Below are 20,595 nucleotides of genomic sequence, written 5' to 3'. Positions count from 1 at the left end.
TCTTGCTTGAAGCTAAATTAAAATGGCTCAACCTAAACCATTTAATATTTTCTTTTATTTCCATCCACCACCATGCAACTCTTTCACTACCCAATTATCTCCTCAAGCCCTACATTTCCCTCCCGTCTTGGGTCGGGCCGACCCGCCTTACCGTCCAATTTGCCTACCACTCTGACTCCCTCAACTTCCACAACTTCGTTGGCTCCACCCGATCCGACTGGCAGAGCTCCTGTGCATTCTAGCCAGCAAGGTCATCTGCTCCCAGGAGCAGCCCGCTCAAAAATCCGGAACCGCCGACCACGTTGCTTCAAAGGTCACAAGACCTTCGTTGACCTCCACCTCATCCCCATCGAGAACCTCTCCTCCACCAAGGACAAGCCGACCTCCCCTCCCGCCAAGACCCTCACCATCATCGACCTCTCCCCGGCGAGTACTCCGAGGCCGTTGCAGGTAAGGCTTACCTGAACTGCGAGGCCATTCCCTGCGAGCAATTCGAAGTGGCTTTCCAGGCCGTGGAGCTCTAGATGGCCGACCATGCCATTTTTCCTATCGGAAGCTCCCTTGGCGGCTCAATCCACCGGAATTACGATCCTCTCCTCCGTCACCGGTTCCACATCATCTGTGAGGTACAGTTACTCGTCCACCACTGCCTAACGGTACTATACATATCAAACCTTTGTTTTGGGGTTACTCTATCCTACAGTGGCATCATTGTAATTTTACCAAAAAATTATTTCAATTTGTAATTGCATATGAAACATCAGGGATTAAGCCTGCTTCATTTTCTTTTGGTCTGGGCTCCTTGTCCTTATTTGTATAAAACTTATACAAGGTGGGTTTTCTGTTTTTTAATCTTTGATCTGTTACTTATATGTAGTTTTCTATTTGTAGAATGTATACAAAAGAGTTCTCTTTGGTTTTGATTTTGATTGCCACCCTCTTTCTTTCCACGTTGATCTCTTCGGTTCCGTGTTCGCCTATTTTGGCGATTACCTTCCCAAGTAGAGTGATTATATGGACCAGAACGTCCAGAAGTATCACTAAGATTAGGGTTTCGCTCTTGGCGCCCTCTCTTTGGGGCGCAACTATAATTGGATTCCGGAATATGCTCTGTTCCCACGGATCTCGAATTATAGTTCTTCACAAGTATGTTGTCATGCTTTTCAGCGACATTCATAGCTCTAATGAGCTAATGAAACCTTGTAATCCGTCTTGCAGTAACATCGATTCGATAGTTCTTAGCAACCATCAATGCAGAGACGGGGAAGGTAGATAGAGTCTTCTCAATCAACATCGCATTTGTGATCTCTTTACCATATAATTCCATAAGGATTTAATGCGAAGTGCTTCCGAGTTGTAGTCAAGAACTGACTTGAAATCACAGAAGTGGAGGCTATACCATCTCACTTATAGGTCAGGAAGTAGGGAGTCACGGACGTTGCCAAATCTTTCATCGAGTGAGACCCACATCCTTCTAGGGTCTTCTTCATTCATCCACTCGTACTGGAGCGGATCATCCATATGACGAGTCATTAGGATGATGGCTTTTGCCTTATTTGCCTCTAAGGCTGCTCTATTTGCTTCCAAAGCTTGAGCTTGTTCAACAGTTAACACTTCCTGGCTAGGCTCGAGAATAGTATTTAAGATTCCCTCGGCCTTAAGATGTTGGCGGACATCACGAACCCACCTGTGATATCCAGAGCTAGTTGTTCCCAATGAAGCAAAGTCCAATTTGTTCAGGTTACTCATCCTGAAAGAGAACAAGAAATTAGGGTTAGTTTCGGAGCGTAAAAGGCTACCACGAAAGCATATAAAATTTCTGAGAGTAGTTGCCCCCAAGAAATTAGGAATTTCTTAGCGTAATTGCTTTAGGGTTTTCAATTCCAAGAGGTATTGGATTAGATCGAAACAATGACGTAAGTGGTCGATCATAAATTCTCTACAAACTCTAAGTTTGGAGATCTCAACAAGCTCCAAGCTTGGAGTGAGCACGAACCCCCACAATTTGGCTTAATTAGGTCTTCCATATGATGAAGAAAGGGGGGTTAGAAGAAGGGAGGTTGCAAGTCCCCGAAAAAGAAGAGAAATTGAATTTAAAAACTCTAAAAAAACGGGAACGTTTAGTAAAAAATACTTCGAAATAGGTCGCCGGAAATGGCCGGAAAAGTCGATGGAAAATGGCTGGAAAGTCGCCGGAAAATGGCCGGAAAAGTGGTTGACCTGCGTTGCTTGGAGGGCTGACCGGTGTTGACTGGATGCTGACGTGGCAGTGGGCTGGGCTTTGACTTCTTCCTTTTTGGGCTGGGCTGCTTCTTTCTTCTTCTTTTCTTTTTCTCTTCTTTTCTGCCGGTTTAGCAAGTTTTAGGCCGGTTTTTGGACTTTTTATTCCGTTTCCTGAAACTTCAAATCAAGTGGCTTCTGCTACCAAAATTTGGTGGAAATTGGAGGTCCGGAAGATGGTGAACCAGTGGAATATTTGCTGCGAGTTGTATGGAGCTTCCGGTGGCTGGTTTGGTAGGTTTCCGGCCGGTTCTTGGGGTGGGGCGGCTGGTTCTGGACTCCTGGGATCGAGTTCTTCAAGGTGTGAGGTGGAGACAGAAAAAGCTTCAAGGTTTTGTATTCGGATTCAAGGTTTTTAGCTTCTTGAATCAAGGTTTGGCTATTTGTTTCAGAGTTAGAGTTTCGTGCTGATAACGTGTTTTAGAGAAACTGAAATTGAGAGAAAATTCGCTGTGTATTCTCATTGATAATATTGGCCTCTTTATATAGAGGATTACAATGCATAGAATCTTAATCATACAAGGAAAGTAATTGTACGTTGAATAGAAATCTAAATCATTCTAATTTAACTCTATTACCACTTGGTCAAGTAACCTAGAATTTGGGCCAAACACAAATTAGGGTTTACTTGAACAATATTGATGTTTGATTTATGATTAACTTGCCAAATAGAAAAAATAAAAAAGAAACAATATTACAAGGTATGATAGTTAGGGTAATTTGTAAAAAATAAAATTAAAGTAATAAAAAACAGAGGGTGTGTGAATAGAGAAAGTAAGTGTGTGAATAACACCATCCTAAAATAAACATTCTCATAAAAGAGATCAAGTTTCCGATACTATCTTCCGTGTAAATATTGTTGGCAGTCATTTACTCAAATTGATTGTTTGGAGGGTTAGTGAGTTTATGATAAACAAGGTCAAATATATTTCAAACCAGCATGGTAAAATTTCATGACCAAAAAACAAAAGCATGATGAAATTATACTGCTGAGTGTAGATGAACCAAGTCCATAATCAAAATTGTGCCAAGAAAATTCGTGATAACAGTACCTTGAGAAATGGTAAAGCCAGCTGCCACTGTTGGTGGTCAATCCATTTGTCACCTACCTCTTATCGTTACCATTGTTTTCTCTGCAATGGATTTCTCAGAAAATAAAACAGAGGGCGAATCGCAGTGGCTCGAGATCAAATGTGTGAGGCGGTCACTCTATGACCCATGGGCCAACATACAAAGGGCTGAAACATGGCCCGCCCATCTACATTTTTGGTGAAGAGCCCATCTACATTTTTTTGGTCAAGAGCCCATCTACATTTTGGACATCAATCCTCTGCTATAACTTTGCATGTATGGATATGTTTGGATTTGAATCACTTCATTTGACGAAGTGAATAAATGTAAAGATGAGAATGTGACATATTATCCAAGCATGAGGTTTTACATTCGAGAAAACGCGACCCAAGATTTGACTCTTACATATCCAGTACCATTTGGTCTATCAACATAAATTTTTTACCCTCATATAATGATGAACTTAAATCTTAAGGGCAAAACAAGCTCAAACTTTCTGTCGAAATGAAGAGGGAAAAACCGATATCAACAATTTAGATTCTTGGAAAACTTATCTAGCCAGAAGAGTATTGAGCACACATTTGTGGCCATTTTGTCGTTATGGGCTCCATATCTAAACTTTCGAGTAATCACTCTATGTTTTCATTGAAGTCAAGAGTTTGGATTCGACTTCTTCTTTCCGGATCGGAACACACGGGCATTTTACACAGTTTATGGCTCCACCTTACCCGTTGAGAATGGGAGAGCAATCCGCCATAGGCATTTGATAGTGACATGACATCTAACCTAGTGACCCTATTGCAAGAAGTTACTAGGGCATGGATACTCCTATTCCTAAATGAATTGCAAAGGACCACTATTGCTACTTGGCATAGTATTTAGTAAAAACTACCCAACTTACCAATTGAACTCCACCCAGAAAAACCTTACCCAGTTTAAGAGCCCCAGGCAAAGGCTAGGCAAAGTGTCATGTGGGAAAGGGAAAGGGAAAGGGTAGGGGAATGGGGTAGGCGTAGTCCCCACTGGCAATACTCTATTTGCAAACATGTTCCTCCGTCCTTTACACCTTGGATTGGAATCATGGAGGATCCTCCTCACTCCTTGGCCTTTTCTGCTTACCATAACACACTTTGCTGCTACAGGATTTTAATCTCCTCTTTGAGTCTTTTCAGATGGATGCTTCTTTTTCTTTTTCCTACAAAACGCAAAAGCTTCTTCAATTCCTTGGCTTTAACGTGTTGGATTGTTTCTACTCTTCATTACATGTCAAGGTTCGCCATTCAATTTCAACTTCAAATTTTGTGCCTTATTGAAAGAAAAAAAACTTCAAATTTTGTGAATATCCTCAAATGGAAAAATGGATGTTTTGACAGTTTTGTGGCTCATATGGTAGTACTTTTGTTGAATGCGGTGATATTAAGATTTGTAAGTATAAATTCAATTTAATAATTGATATTAAGATTTATAAATTCATTCACAAAGTATGATAGATTATGATTCAGGCCTAAATGAATTTTTTAATTTATTTATGTGACCTTGTTATGACAAACTTGTACTAAGCATGCTCCCATTCAAACGTCCTTCTCATGCTCGTTGTGGAAAAAATAAGGAGAAAGTTGTTCATAAGAATTTAGTCAATATGTTGATTTCATATAAGAAAATTAGAAGAGAATAAGATAATTTATTTATACCATCAAAATCAATCAAGAGAGTTGAATAGTTTTGATATATCACTCTCAAAATGGGATTATGGGAAGTATAATGTATTTTTAACTGTTGGGTTGAATTCAAGGAAAATGAAGGTTAAGGGTGAGATCTAGTTGAAATTTCTCTTCCAAATCAACCCTATACAGTATACAATGATTGTTTGGGCTTGTAACATACTCTACTCAAGACTCAATGCTTCAAATTTAAATTTCCTCTTTACTATCTATTAAGGCAAAAAAAACATCTTAATTTGCATTAATATGGTAGCAGTTTTGATTAGGGCTGTCAATGGGTCGTGTCAGGTTAAGGTATTTGTCGTGTCGCAAGATACAAACCCAAACCCAAAGCCAAACCTAAACCCAACCAATTTAATAATCGTGTCAAAAATTTAAATCAAATCCAACTTATTTATTAAACGGGTTACCCGTTTCCAACCCACTTAACCTATTTAACAAATATGTCGTGTTGTGTTAGACAAAATGATTTATTTAAGAGTTAATAATGTGACCCATTTAACTAAAAAAATGCATAAATTGATTAAATTCACTAAAAACTCCACAAGACGAAGAATATAAATAATTTTATATATTTATAAATAATTAAATCCAATAATTATAAAGAAAAATATTTGAAATTATCTAATGATATAATCCTATGATCAAATACTCCCAACGTCTAAAATTGTAAGAATAAGTATAGTATAATCGGGTTATACGGGTTCACTTCGTGTTGGCGGGTTGACCAATTTATTAAATGGGTCATGACGGATTGACCCACTGCCGACCCGTTTTTTAATCATGCGGGTTCAACCCACTTTATTTCGTGCGGGTTTTGAATAGTGTTATCGGGTCGTGTCGGAATAATGATACGATAAGTATCAACTAAATTATATTACCGACGCAATTAAGAAATATACCAACAATCATACTGTCACTATAAGCAACTCCAATCCAAGTTGTCTTCGACCCAAACAACCGACTCATCACGAGAGCTCCCTTAAAAGCCATAGCACTCGTGGCTACACGATTGAAGACAACACTAGTATTCTTTATCAATCCAGCTAACTAGCTCGACAAACACAATTGATTAGGGCTGGGCATTTTAGCCCGAAAGCCCGAAAACCCGGACCGGATCTATCCGGACCGACAGGACCGGGCCGGGCTTTGAGGAAAAAAATAGATAAAAAAAAAAAGCCCGGACCATTTCAGTTTAAACGGGCGGGTCCCGGGCCCTGGTATCCATAATCCCCAAAGCCCGAAGATGAGCCCGATTCAGTATAACCCTACTCATTTGCAAAACTGTCTCTAACCTTTCCAGCCTGTCGACACAAACCTTCGAAGTTTGAAATTAGTTCGCAGCCATCCCCGAGACCCCGACCCTTTCCATTCGCAGCTCGAACCTAGTCGATTCGCAGCCATCCCCGAGACCTCAGTTCCCAGTTCTTCAAACCCAGTCGATTCGCAGCCATCCTCGAGAGGAAGAGGGTCGAACCCAGTCGAACCCAGTTAATCACAGTCTAACCCAGTCGATCCCAGTCGATTCGCAGCCATCCCCGAGAACTGAGTTCTTCGAACCCAGTCGAACCCAGTCGATCACAGTCAATCTCAGTCGAACCCAGTTGAACCCAATCGATCCCAGTCGAAGCCTTGAAGTCTCGAACCCAGTCGATCCCAGTCGAAGCCTCGAAGTGTCGAACCCAGTCGAAGCCTCGAAGTCTCGAACCTAGTCGAACTGTCGAAGCCCAGCAACAACCCAGCTGAGGGCTCTCTCTCTCAAACTGGGTACCTCCCCGAAAATTTCAGTAAGTGTTTGTCTCTCTCAAACTGGGTAGCTTCTGATTTGGGTCGTAATTGATTTGGCCATTTGGGGTTATCTGATTTCAATTTGTTGTTTCTGGGTACAAGGATTCAAGATTCGATTTTGATAATGCCTGAAGCAGCAATGGAACCCGAAGCAGCTGCAGTTATTGGGGACGAGTTGGATTTTCATGTTTATTGTGATATGTGCTTGTTGTGTAATGTGATCTGTTGCATTTATATGTTTATTGTATCCTATGCTTGTGTGCTTATGTAGTTATGTGCTTGTTTATGCTTTGCTTGTTGTAGGATGAAGCTTGTTTGCTGGACACCATTTGCTGGCAGTAGCTGGAGGCTTGGAAGCAAATTAATGTAGTTTGAAACTTTGTTAGTTTACTTGGTTTGGAACATTATTTGCCCATTTGGTTTGGAATTTTATTTGGTCTGAAACTTTGATCATATAAAAATCAGAAACATGATGAAACTGTGCAGAAAATGAAGACAAGAAAAATAGGACTTTTAGGCCCGAAGGCCCGGCAGGACCGGCCCGGGCCTGTATGGTCCGGTCCTTCACGGTCCTTATAATTGAAAAACAGTATTTGAGCCCGGCCCGAAAAAAATAGGCTTGGTCCCGGGCCTAGCAAATTGACATGCGGTCCTGGCCCGTGCCCAGGCCTACAATTGATCGATAATCTTCCCAACATACCATAATCTAATTTTCGAATAATCACGATTTTCAATCAAAGTCTTCTTTAGAAAAGCATAGATGATCCAAAATCAAGAATTTGACCAAATATAGGAATCCAAATTGGTAGAAACAATGCACATGCTATATGTAAGTAAAAAACTTGGATATTTTCCCCTTGAAAGAATATACAAAGTTTACAAAGAAAAATTTCATTTAATCACGGAGGAATCTCAAATCTCAAACAAAGGGCGTACGTGCATCACGTGGAGTGGAGCAAATCGGGGTCAAAGCATGGTCCCTACGAAACAAAAATAGTCAACCAGATCAACGGCATAAAATCTGACAGCAGTGCACAGGAGATACAGCTCATAGTTTCTCCCAATATATACCCAGCCAACCCTTTTCCTTATCTCTCTCTCTCTCTCTCTCTCTCTCTCTCTCACCCCAAAACAGAGCAGAAAAATCTCTCAAGCTTCATCTCCAATCCCCTTTTTCCTCTCCTCAATTCTCTCTCTCTCCTCCTCGGAGGAGCCTCTGGCAGCTCAAGGTTCGTTCTTGATTCTCAGATCTATCTGGGTTTGGTTGTTGTGCGTGAAAGTTTGAGGCTTTTTGGTACAAAGATTGCATCTTGGTTTTGATGGGATGGAATTTTTGTTTGATGCAGGCGTTCTTTGTTGAAAGATCTGTGAAGAGATGAACAGATTCGGTTCTTACGAGCAGAACGCCATGACAGGCTTTGAGGGGATGAAGATGGTGGATTCAGTTGTGTGCCCAAAACCGCGTCGTTTAAGCGCCTTAAATCCGTCGCTTAACGACTCCATCAGACCTCCTTGTAGATTCTTCAAGTATGTATCTTGGTTCTGGCTTAAGCTCTTAGCGATTTGATTATCCAAACGACATGACAGTATCAAAGGTTGTTTTTGTTTGCTAATGAAATTTTGGTTTTTTGCAGTCACTACCAATCAGAGATTGAAGATTCTCAAGCAGCGTCCGAGCTTCTGGACCTGATTCTCAATAAGGTATCTTTCTTTTCATCATGTAAAATTTAATGTCTTGTTGTTGTTGTTGGTAGGAAAGGTTAAAATCTTTCATTGATTTTAGCGCAAGCTTCCAAAAAATTGATCTTTTTTCCCTGTTTGGATTTATGAATTACAGGGGGATAGTGGAGGTGAGAGATCCATGAAGCAATTGGCTTCGTCGCCACCCTTCTTTTGCGGGTCTCCGCCGAGCCGGGCATCCAACCCGGTCATCCAAGATGAGCAGTTTGGGAGCAGCAAGGTTGGGGGGGCCCTTTCTCGCCGACGGCGGGGCGCAACGGAGGATGTGTCCGGATGAAATCCGGGGACAAGCCGGTTGCGGTGCGCATCGAAGGGTTTGATTGTCTTAGCAGGGACCGCAGGAACTGCAGCATCCCGTCTGTAGCTTAAATCTGACTAGAAGAAACGCAGGCCCTCAGAAGCAAAATCAAAAGTGATCAAGAGGGTGTTTTGGGAGAGAAATCTAGAGGAGGAGCTTACTAATCTTTTTTGGGGTCTTTTGAGTCTCAGAGTGTGTAAAATTTTTGTATATAGAAGTCATGGTCAATCTGATGTTTGTTATTCCTTTTGTATTGTAAAACCGAAGGATGATGTATATGTAAATTAAGGCGAGGTGGGAGATGATGAAGATGTCCCATTCTGAGGAATAAAGAGGGAAAGAATTAGTGACTGAGGGGGTATGTAGCCATCTCTGTTTGGGGAGATGGGAGAGGTTTCATGGGACGACGAGTTTGTAAATCTCCCAAATGCTTTGTCTGGTTCTCATGTCGTCCTCCGTTTGTAATTGTATTTTGGAGGAACTGAGGATTTAGATCTTTTGGAATTTATAAAATTCATGTGTTATTGTTATTGTTCTGAGTTCTCTTTATGCACAGATGAATGTGATGGGTCAATGGCTTTGAAATTAATGAATTATAAATGAAGGTGGCCTTGTGATTACCTAGTTGTTTAATGGAAATGATGGAGATGGGTATGATGGGTCTGGGTGGGTGGAAGAGGTCCAGAGGAGTGGGGTATTGGGTATCCGACTTTGGAAGCATCGATGTGCTTGTGTGGATTGGATTGGTTCGCTTGTTTTGTTTGGTTGTAGGGATATGTTTGGCCTGGTTTAGGCTGACTTGGGGAAGACGTGGAGGATTGTTATTAGGCTGTTGAAATGGTCAGGAAGGTGATGTAAAAGTGACGAGTTCCGAGTCAATTAGGGGTTGCCATTGATTATGGTGTTGGGGTGTATCTATCAAGGCCAGTTAGGCATGTGAAGTTGCGAGGAGGGTGTTTTGGCTTTTGAAGGTTGTAGTGGTTGCGAGGTGCTAAAGCTGACCGGCCTATTCATTTTGTTGGCCAAAGCTGTCAGCAGCAACTGAGAACTGCATGTGCTTCGGAGCGTAAGCGGGCAGGTGTGGGCTATAGGCTGCCCTTTGCCTTTTGTTTTATCTTAGTGGGGGCTTGAGGTGAGCCAACAACAACACCAACAACATTGGGGTAGAAGTAAAATTTGAGCAACCAATTACCGTCGGTGAAAAGCTTTTCGAACTTGTCCGTGATTGGCTCATGAAACCGATCAACGTGTGGGCGAGTTAAAGAAATAGTAGTATGTCGAAAAAGATATAAGAGAAATATAAAACCACTTGGCAATTGAATTGGTAAGCAAAAAATAGAATTTGCGCGATTGTCTTCAACAGTTATGAATCTCCAATGTTTTTAGGTTATTATAAGACAAAATGCTATATAAAGGGTTTTGTTTTAACAGTATTTTTGTTGCGTTTCTTTGAAGCATAAAGAAATTTCATCAATAAGTCCCAAGTAATTATAGAACTTTCGAACTTTCACTTTGCAAGCACTTTTTGAGGAAACACCTTGTCATCTTCTACTAAAACCACTCTGATTATTTCTAAATGCCCGACACAATTGACAAACAGGCCCTAAATATTCGAGCGATGGTGTCTGTAAATCCTTCGATTTTTGAAGAAAAATGTGAAACTTATCGGAGCATGAAAAATCTGGTAGGTGAGTAAAGAAGAAGAAAGCAGCCTCGTGAGAAACAAGATCATTTCACCATAAAAGCCGAACTTGTAGTTTGGAAACTTTTGCCTTGTATGCCTTAGGTTGGTGCATCGTTTAGTACCTCCATTATTGCATTGCCTGCTATAGCTCAACAGGTCCACTCTATTGTGCTGAAACTTGTGTTGGGTCAGTGTCTCTATGAACGTAAAGCAATGGTTTTAGTACAAGATTCCATGGCCATAGGATTCACCATTACTTGTACACAGGACAATGCTATATACATTTTCATTTTCTTCTTCAGTTCAAAATTGAAGTCTATAAACACAAACTCCGTTTCTTCAATCAGTACAAGACTCATGACTGAAACAGGCAAATTTGGAATGAGATATTCCAAGTAAAAGAAGAAGAAGAAGCATGTAGATGAGCTTTAAACCTCAGAATAATTACACCTAAATCACCAAGTGGGATTGGAAAGCAACAAAAGTATATGCTAATTATCAAAGAAAAACTATACATGTATACGAAAAATGAGAGAAAAGAAGAAATTGTAACGACTGGCTTCTGATTATTGCCATCGTTTAGAAGCTGGTTTCAGTGAGGAAGAGCTGCTACTTTTTTTTAGACCTGAAATAAGAGATTGTTAGCAAAATGTTAGAGAGAGATAATATATCAAATTAACGAGGAATGGACTACATGCTTTTCTACCAAGAGAAAAGCATACCTGATGAAACTTTCGGAGAGCTTTTTGATCCTAACATCATAGATGAGGAAGTTACTGCTGGTTTTGACCAAGGTCGGGGAATCCTAGTAACCCCTCTCGGCCTGCTGAAAATTTTGAATGAGTTAGTGCTGGTTTTAGTCATTCTTGGAACATTGGTGATGAGTGGAGTCAATGGACAGCAGACCAAAATTTTAATTTACGCTGAAAAATTTTGAATACCAAAGTGGAAAAGACAGTAAGAAAAATGAAGTAACACTCACTTTTCTAAGCTATCTGATTTTGTGCTTTCAGAATAGCTCGTACTGTCAGCAGAGGCAGAGCCATCAGTTTCTGTTCCACCAGAAAGACCACCGTCAGATAAGTCACTTAATTTCTCCTCATAATCTGCCTCTCCAAATCCTAACATCTCAGCATCCGCAGAATTATTCTGACCTATGTCACCTCCGGCAACCTTTGATCGCCGGAGTGTATTATTTTGGTGTTTAAGGTCATGCATGGACTGCTGGGAATCAGTTTCAGAACTGTACAAAAACACAGTTTTCAGGATCAGAAGCTTCCTTAAGTCCTAAGCCTATCCCGCTTGGCGGTTTTTGGCGTTGCTGAGGAGCGAGGAGTCCTACCTATAGAACTGTGCGCTTAGGTGAGAAGATTCATACCTTAACGAGCCTGTCCGACGCTTCTCCACTCGGATATCTTTAAGTAAATGCAGTCGTTCTATCTCATTATCCTTCTTCGATATAGTGTCTTTGAGAATTGCCACCTGCAGAGCCAAGACAAATTCAGAACCCCAATTTGCTTGTGATGCAAGAAATGATGTATAAAATGAGGACCTGTTCCATCAACTCCCTAGCATCCCTGCCCTCTTTGTTGCTTTTTGCCGCCCCTAGCTCTACTCCAGCAACCCTCTCAGCAAACTTTAGAGTACTTAAACTTTCAGAATATGAACTTGTTTCAGGATTAAGCTGCACAAACATAAGTGTTTTTGCTTGTCCACCTATTGTAAACCACCAGAAACTGTTGCTTGAGCTATTGAGGACAAATCTCAGGGAAAACGAAAAGAATAACAATTCTAGGAGCAGAGGAGTACCGAGAGAGCTTTGAAGGACTTGAGTAAGCTTGCTATTTCTGTATGGTACATGAGGGCTCTTCTGTGCAAGAGCAAATATGACATCTCCAAGTGAAGATAATGATTTGTTTATATGTTGTGCTTCCTTAAGTCTATCTCCAGTAACCTCAGAGCGATCTACCCTTTCACTTCCTGCCAAATCTACAAGATGAAGATTGCCGACCAAAGCAGAACTAGTCTTCAGATCCGTCCCTCGTACATGAACTGTAAGAACACTGTACACACACATTTAAGTGTCATACTCCTAGAAAATATATAAGATGTAGACAGATTTCATTAATGATGAGATACACAAACCTATGAGAGCGACTACTTCTTTCGTTGAGGGCAGTGGCACTAACAGCTCGGTTCTTAAATCCTATATCCATTAATTTAATGACATCTGAGGTTGATTTGACAGGGTGCATAGTAGCATCCGGCACAGCTAACCCAGTGGGTTGAGAATGAGTCATAATCCCGAGTGTGTGCAAGTCAAGGGAAACAAATGCTTGTAACCAAAATCAATAAAAAGAATGCTGATTTCACATTGATTTGCCAAATGCTGATTCCAAGCAATGTGAAAAATAATAATAATAGTAATAATAATACCATTTGGAACCATGCTATGAAGCAGAATATAAGTTTTCTAAGATTTCATTTGAAGCAACATTTCGTAATTTGAGAAGGATATTTTTTCGGAGTACCATCACTTGATAGCAAATCGCGCACTTGTTCATTGTATATTTCAACCATTTGAACACCAATTTCATACATAATGGAGCTTTTTCTTTGCTGAGAATCATCAAAAAGGTCATTTAAGGCTCTATAGTTGACCCCCCAGTTCTCCTTAGTTGCATTGTTAGGACCAGTCTGAGAAAAAATAATTATCAGCATTAGCATCTTGTGAAAATATTAGCGTCCTTAAAATTAAGATGAAATGAAGCTCCATACCATTGTGTAGGTTTTTCCAGATCCAGTTTGACCATAAGCAAAGATACACACATTATATCCGTCAAGTACAGATCTTATAAACGGTTGGGTATCAGTGTATACTTCAGCTGTGAACAGAAAAATAAGGGCTACAAGTTAAGCATCACAATGTTTTTCATAAGACCATCACTTTCAAGTATAATTGCTGCAAGGATCATCAATGCAGATCAGTCAAACAATAGCTGAAGACACAGAAAAGAAAAATATATAGCAGAGAACCTTGAGTTGCATCTGAACCATAGACCTTATTAAACTTGAACAATCGATGACCATCTTTCCCTGGTCTGGAGCGGTCTGCAACTACCAGTTCTCCATTGTCACCAACATGTTCTACCAATGTTCTTTTCTCCTTCTGTCCAGGCAGAAATGGTCTTATTCGGCAATATACTCTGATGTTTCCTGAGCATGAAAACTGAGAAGTGAACTCCAATGATTACATCTCAGATATAACCTAAGTACAGCAATTAATTTTGTGGCACCTTTTAAATCCTGAATTTCATTAAACAGCCTCCTATTTTCAGCCAAAAGTGAATGATAATTCTCGGCTGCATCTGCTAATGCTTGAAGCTTCACTCCTGAAAAAGGCCATATATATAACAACGCATGAAAATCTTCCATCACCAAGTACATGGAACGGATACAACTTTTGAATAGCACAACCCTACCTAAATGATCAAATTCACTCGTGTAGCTTCGTTCTGCCTTCATTATTTCTTGCTTAATGGACACAGAAGATAGCCTCAATTCCTGAATATTTCATGAATATTAAAAATTTGTATGACTGTTTATTAGATATGCATATTTAAATCTAAGAATACAATTATATTTGATCTAAAGCATAAGTACCTTCAAAGAACCAAGTTGAAATTCCATAAAGTTATGGTAAACACGCTCTTTCTTAATCCAACTCTGACATTTTGACTCAGAATTTGCCTGAAGCTCTTTCTCCTTTTTCCTTGAATCTGCCAAGAGATTTTCAAGTTCTTTCACCCGCTCTTCAAGCTGACCTTGGGAAAACTGATATTTTGACTCTGAGCTTTCCTCAAGTTCTTTCACTTTATTCCTTGAAGCTTCCAAGAGGCGTTCAAGTTCTTTTACCTTTTCTTCAAGCTTTAAAGTTTCGTTAGAAACCTGATGTTTTGACTCAGAGTTTTCCTCCAGCTCTTTCACCTTATTCCTTGAATCTGCCAAGAGGCGTTCAAGGTCTTTTACCCTTTCTTCAAGTGCTGCTTTAACACCTCTCGCGTCTGTTTCCATTTGCAAGCAACGCAAGTCATATGTCTTTTTGGCTATATCCAACTCTTGCTTCAGTCCTGAAATTTGAAGGTTACTATGCTCCTTCTCTTTCTTCAATCTGATCACATCCTCATCATCAGCTTTCTTTTTTTCTTCAATTTTGGTCCTCTCACTCTGCCAATAGTAACCATTCCCAATAAAAGTTATTGTGAAACTTATCTAAAATTAACGAAGATTGTTATCTAGATTTATCTAGTAAAAGTATACATAGTCTTTAGATCACTGAAACAAAGTGCAGGTGATAGTTGATCACCTGATATCAAAATCTCTTATGATAATTTAGCAATCAAATACAAGCTTTTTTTAGTGTTGAAGAAGTAATATGTGAAAAAAAAATTTGGTGCTGCCAATTAGTGAACTGAACAAACTAGCAGAAGAAAAAAATAAACACCATTGTCTCTGAAATATACCTTCATTTGCTGAAGATGGTTCCTAAAAAGCTGTTACACAAGTTTCATTTAAAGAATCAGACATAACATGTGTGCGAAGCAGCCAAATACTACTATATTTGTTTGAATGATCCTTCGTACCTCGCTTTCCTCATTGGTTCCGGATGCAAGGGCTTCAAGTACTCTGATTCTTGACTGGTATTTCTCTTCACGAGCCTTGAAAAGATTGTTTTGCTGGATGCACAAAACCATAAACAACTTTAGACAGAGCATTTCTTAATTGGATCAAGTAAAAATGTTTGTGAATACATATTACAGTTCTTAAATGCTCTGCTTGAGTTGATATGCGGCGCTCAATTTCCTGGACAACTTTTCTCAGTAGACAAGCCACACGCTGCAAAACAAAGGCAATTTCAGATGAAACTTACTGTATTTGTATTGATGGTATTATATTTTTCACAACAATGTGCTTTCTGATTGCCATACATGAGGTATTTCACTATTATTTCTTTCAACGCTTTCGTCAAGAATTCCATTTACAACGCTCAAAAGGGACTGAGTCGGAGCATTCTGCAACAAGAGATACTGAAATGCATTAAATTAAGCTGCATCAAAATTGATGAGAACACAAAACAAGAACCTTATTTAGTTTCCAGGTACATCGACAGCATACATCTAAACTGTTGGATTTCATCATTTCTGAGATCTTTGCAGCAGGAAGATCTGCGTAGCGTCCTTGTTTCACCTGAAATACCTCATGGAACTTATGTCCAACATGATGCATTAATCCTGCTGATGGCTCTGTGGAAGGTAAAGTTGCGTCAAAGATCAACTGTTTGAAGAAAACAACATCTAAAAGTTTGTCAACTGAACCAAATAAAGGCTATATCAGCAAAAACAAAATTTGGTATAGGAAAACAGAGTGAGTGGTATTTACTACTATCTTCTTTTATCCATAATCATTTCAGCCAGTTACCATGCCTGATGGATCTGGTGAGTGCAAGAGAATAACTGTACCTGACATAACAGGACTACGCAATGAACGTTGAAATTTTGACTCAGACAAGACCTTCTGCCTCTCTTCTACAGTTAACGGAGAACTAAATCCACGGGAAGATAAATCTCTTCGAGGGCTGTCATAGTTACCAGTTGGACTAAACAGAGAAAAACCGTCTGCTGCAACACTTGACCCAAGTCGTGTTCTAAGTGTTAAAAGACAATCTATAACAGTCTTCATAGATCCCTGCACAATAATATAAACCAGAAAATGAGTAAGAGGGAACTTATGAACAAGGAAAATCTCACAATGAATCAAAAAGTTGTGCCATATGAAATTTCTCATGCATGAAAATCGTCAGAATGTCAATATATTAGAATTGTTCAATCTTTTAGACCTAAAAGCTGGATTACATAGGCACAATGCAAAGAAATCTGTTTACATAAAATTTATATATAGTTATACCTTCTCTAGATCCGCCATATTAAACTGGGGCAGGCCTAATGAATCAACAGCAGCCAAGAACCTTGCGACATTTTCTGAGCTTGGCACTGAGTTCTGATCGGATCTATTAACCTATAATAGAAAATGCACATTGAAAGTAAGAAACCAGACATTCAATCCAACTGGTAAACAACTTGTAGCGGGGAGACTAGGAAATGCAACCTCATCAACAGAACAAGGTCTAAGCCTGTTCAATAGCCGACATAAAATGGTACCATCAATCAATACTGATCTCAAGTCCTCATCTGAAGCAGTTTCTGGTAAACCTAAATCAGGAAGTATACTATTTAACCACTCCACTAAAAACGCTAGCCGCTTGCCTGCAAAGTACGTTACAGAAATATGAGCAAGGTTTTAGATTGATTCACAATGTAGCGGAAAAGTGGATTAGGCCAACTATCCTTACCTTCAGTCTCACCAGTACCATTTACAACTCGTCCAAACATATCCCCATTAGCAGGAACACTTGAGGTCGAGGTTCCTCCCTTTTGAGTTTTGTGGTTATCAGAAGAGGAATCCATCATCAAAAACTTCGGAGTGACATCTAGCTTGGGAGCTCCACTATAAAGCTCATGGCAAGCACGTACTACTCTATTTTATAAGAACAATTCTGAAAGATGAGAACTTTAAATCAATGTAAGGGTACTGGCCATATGGAAACTTTAAATTAATGCAAGACAAATAAGCTAAATACTCACTCAAAGACAATCAACTTCTATGTTAAGTACACATTCTCTATAGAAGGAATTAAGATAAATAAAGAAGAAAAAAGTTTAATCTGACATATGATGCATAGAACAATCTGACCTATTAGCATTCAGATGCATATATCCATACATGTATATATACATATATATATGTGTGTGTATATGTCACTTTTTTAACTTTTTTTTAGAATATATCATATGATTATACATAAGAATAAAATTGACAAATGCAGCTGCAGAAGGCAAAAGCATACCTAGCTTGGATTATAAACCTTAGTATAAGTCTGGGACGATGCTCTACAAAAGAACCTGTATTTGAAGGACTTAACAATGCATCTGAAACACCATGATTGCAAATAAAGATACAACACAACACTCAAGAAATAAGACAAAAATCAAACAGACTCACTTTTCATATTCAATGTTTCTGTACATGCATCAAGAACAACATGATGAGCAAAATTGAACAGAATGGGGAAAACAGAGACAAAAATCCAACCTGAGAGAATGGCCTTATTAAGCTAATGGTTGGTCTGGTTATGATCAAAACCTTAACGTCATAACTTATTGAAAGGGAAGGAATTGAACTTGGTCTTTTACTTTGATTCCTTAATCCTCACGTTTTTTTGATTCAAATGTTTTTCTTTGGATTTGTTTAGTTTGGTCTTTGCCGTGTGACCCCATTGATGTTCAATGCGAGTTGAGGACCAGTCACCAGCCCTTGAAAGTAGGAGCACAACTCTCTCAGCTCTACGTCTTGATCCTTTACGTGGGTAACTGCCACGTGTCCTCGACCCGACGTTGACGGTCCATCTTCTTCGGTGTGCTCCTGCCATCTTCGGTGGTCAATGATTGGTGGGAACTTGAAAGTGGTCACTATCCATGACCCGAATGTATCGGGTCAAGGCTCCGAACCAAAAGTCATCGCAAGTTGTAACAAACTGTTCGACAACCTTTCTGAAACATTATAATATCTAAACTTTTGGTGATTTTGAACTTGGTCGAAGATTCTATATGTCGGTCTATGTTATGAGTAATTTTGCTTTCGGATCGAGTAGAAAATGTGATTTAATTCTTTAAAATGTTTCTCATGGACATTGAATTTGTTATTTCTATGTTATGAACTTAAAAAATGTACATCCAAATTGAAAGAACAGTACGAAATTTCAATTTTATTAGAGGGATCCGGCTCCTCTAAAGTAAAAACTCTCTAAAGTTTTGTAAAGTTCATCAAATCTCAATCCTTCGAATAATCTAATGATTTGAAAAGCCGCCACTTCATTAAAATTAGTATTTTAAAATTTTTAGCCAATTGGAGATTAACAGTGATACTAACTTGCTGTTAACCTCATCAGAAACCAACAAAAAAAAATTTCTTTTCCCATATCAGTTCATGAACTGTGGGAAGGAAAAAAATGCCAGCATCGATCTGAATGTGGAGTATGATACAATTAGTATTGGTGTTTTTATTGAAAAAAAAAATCCTTCACAATATCAATTATACATATATAATTCCCAGACCTCTCACTAAATTATTATCAAACTAATTTAGAAGTATAATCTTTCATTCCACGATTCCCTCTCCAGAAAATCAAAACTGATCGACCATCTCCAGAATTGATTTAGATTTGAAGAGGTTGTTGCTTTAGCATTTTGAATGGAGCCCTAATGGGAGGGCCAACTCAGTGTTCTTGATCAAGTCACTCACCTATGATAAAAGTATCCAAGGGATCTTAGGGCATTAGACCTTTATCAATTGACGCTCATGAATGCCTATATAGTATATATCAAAGACTCAAAGTGGCGATTGAGGACCATATATATTTCAAAGAAAAAGTTAATTAAGTTGTGCATCATATCCTTGGGCCAACTGTTGTGTTGCATATAGAGATGGAACCTCTCAACCAAAGACCGACGCGGTTTCACCAATGGATTGGGAAAACATATGTCATCTCACAGTTCGTGAACTGTATCTGGGAAAGGATTTTTTTTTTTTTTTTTAATGAGGTAAACGGCAAGAGTTAGTCTCACGGTTAACCTCAAATTGACTAAAATTTCTAAAATACTCAATTTTAATGAAGTGGCATCTTTCTAAATCATTAGATTACTTGGAGGATTGAGATTTCACGAACTTTACAAACTTTAGAGAGTTTTCACTTTAGAGGAGCCGGATCCTTATTAGAGAATACTATTTAGTTCCACAAAATACTATTCATAAACAATGGCAATTAGAAGGCACCATAATAAGGAGTTTGTCGACATGAAATTGCTGTCATAGGTTTTACTAATTCGGTGATGAATTATCAATTTGGTAATAGTATTTTAGTAGGAGATAAAATTTGAACATGAAATTTCTATCAACATTTTATTGGAAACAAAAATGTGTTGTAGACTAGGAAGATCCAAATTTGACCACAATTACAGAACTCATCCAGTACTTTCTATTTCAAAAAAATTATATAAGCTAGAATTTCACTTTCTATTCATCATCAATATACAACAAAAAGAACCTAGCTAGCTAGTTCCGATAAAAAGCAGTAAAACTGAACATGGATTCGTCTCCGTGCCAACACAGACCAATATCATCGCCCTTCTTCAAATTTCTCCTAATCACAAAGTCATCTTTCCACCTCCCAACAAAGACGAACCTCCCCGTTTTCAGCTTCTTCAAATACAACACATGGAGTGAGCCTTGCTCACAGTCGTGAACAATAACTCTCTCACTCTCACCACGCTCGACTCTAGCGGCAGCGCTAGCGGCGAAGAAAGTCAAGACCTGCTCAACCACCCAGGTCTTGCTCACCGCCAGCTTTTTCCGGCTTTTGCTAACATCACTGCCGTTGAGCCTTTTCATGTACCAAGCGTCACAGAGCCTCAGCTCCTTAGCAAATTTCCATCGCAGCCTTGCATCATGATCGGCGTCCAGTTCTTCCGTCGCTTTTCTCTTTTTAGTGGCAGCTTCGAAGAACGTCGATGGCGTTGGTGTTTCAGCCTTTGCAACTTCCATTGCTACAGAGCTATCTCAGAATGAGAAAAGGGATTATGATTTTGTGGAAAATGAATGAAGAATGAGAGCTGAGCTCCTATTTATAAAGTATGGTTTGCCTAATCCGTGAAGGGTTAGGAAAGGTTTTAGTTTCCTAAACATTTAGGAATGGAACGCGGAATCCCAATTTTTTTTTAATCAGGAGTGTGCAATTGCCTCTTCAGTTACGTTAGCGAGTTAGTATTCGGACCGAGGTGCACGAATAATATCTCAGCAAAATCAGGCTAATCTCTCGCCGCAGGTGCACGAACCCAAAC

At 39.3% G+C, this 20,595-nt stretch overlaps 3 protein-coding genes across 16 annotated transcripts; 1 reads left to right on the top strand and 2 right to left on the bottom strand.

Moving 5' to 3' along the window:
• The first annotated feature begins 7,928 nt into the window (after window positions 1-7,928).
• On the top strand, window positions 7,929-9,430 carry LOC112176519. Its single transcript, XM_024314484.2, has 4 exons — window positions 7,929-8,089; window positions 8,207-8,387; window positions 8,495-8,561; window positions 8,698-9,430. The coding sequence occupies exons 2-4, from the start codon at window positions 8,236-8,238 to the stop codon at window positions 8,875-8,877; spliced, it is 399 nt and encodes a 132-aa protein (XP_024170252.1). The 5' UTR covers window positions 7,929-8,089; window positions 8,207-8,235; the 3' UTR covers window positions 8,878-9,430.
• A 1,168-nt stretch (window positions 9,431-10,598) lies between these two features.
• Window positions 10,599-17,961, bottom strand: LOC112176517 (kinesin-like protein KIN-14P). 14 transcript variants are annotated; one of them, XM_024314480.2, is made up of 25 exons: window positions 17,792-17,961; window positions 17,547-17,628; window positions 16,992-17,195; window positions 16,748-16,905; window positions 16,547-16,657; window positions 16,102-16,327; window positions 15,758-15,885; window positions 15,571-15,669; window positions 15,401-15,478; window positions 15,226-15,318; window positions 15,106-15,135; window positions 14,246-14,809; window positions 14,065-14,146; window positions 13,879-13,974; window positions 13,619-13,798; window positions 13,361-13,467; window positions 13,101-13,279; window positions 12,728-12,892; window positions 12,392-12,645; window positions 12,135-12,298; window positions 11,961-12,064; window positions 11,737-11,825; window positions 11,565-11,634; window positions 11,305-11,408; window positions 10,599-11,207 (listed from the first exon to the last, which is right to left on the bottom strand). In XM_024314480.2, exons 3-25 carry the CDS (start codon window positions 17,107-17,109, stop codon window positions 11,149-11,151), a joined length of 3,258 nt encoding a protein of 1,085 aa, XP_024170248.1. In that variant the 5' UTR covers window positions 17,110-17,195; window positions 17,547-17,628; window positions 17,792-17,961; the 3' UTR covers window positions 10,599-11,148. The 14 variants fall into 14 exon arrangements, 12 of the variants coding, with proteins under 12 accessions (XP_024170248.1, XP_024170249.1, XP_024170246.1 ...); XM_024314481.2 differs by having other exon boundaries at window positions 11,305-11,405; XM_024314474.2 differs by having other exon boundaries at window positions 10,602-11,207; window positions 11,565-11,825.
• Window positions 17,962-19,810: 1,849 nt separating this feature from the next.
• Window positions 19,811-20,299, bottom strand: LOC112177301 (B3 domain-containing protein At4g02870-like). Its single transcript, XM_024315603.1, has one exon. The coding sequence runs from the start codon at window positions 20,297-20,299 to the stop codon at window positions 19,811-19,813; it is 489 nt and encodes a 162-aa protein (XP_024171371.1).
• Between the last annotated feature and the right edge of the window lie 296 nt (window positions 20,300-20,595).

The sequence above is a fragment of the Rosa chinensis genome, chromosome 7 (assembly GCF_002994745.2).
Source record: "Rosa chinensis cultivar Old Blush chromosome 7, RchiOBHm-V2, whole genome shotgun sequence".
In the NCBI taxonomy this organism is placed as follows: domain Eukaryota; kingdom Viridiplantae; phylum Streptophyta; class Magnoliopsida; order Rosales; family Rosaceae; genus Rosa; species Rosa chinensis.
This window is presented reverse-complemented; position numbering and strand designations above follow the sequence as displayed.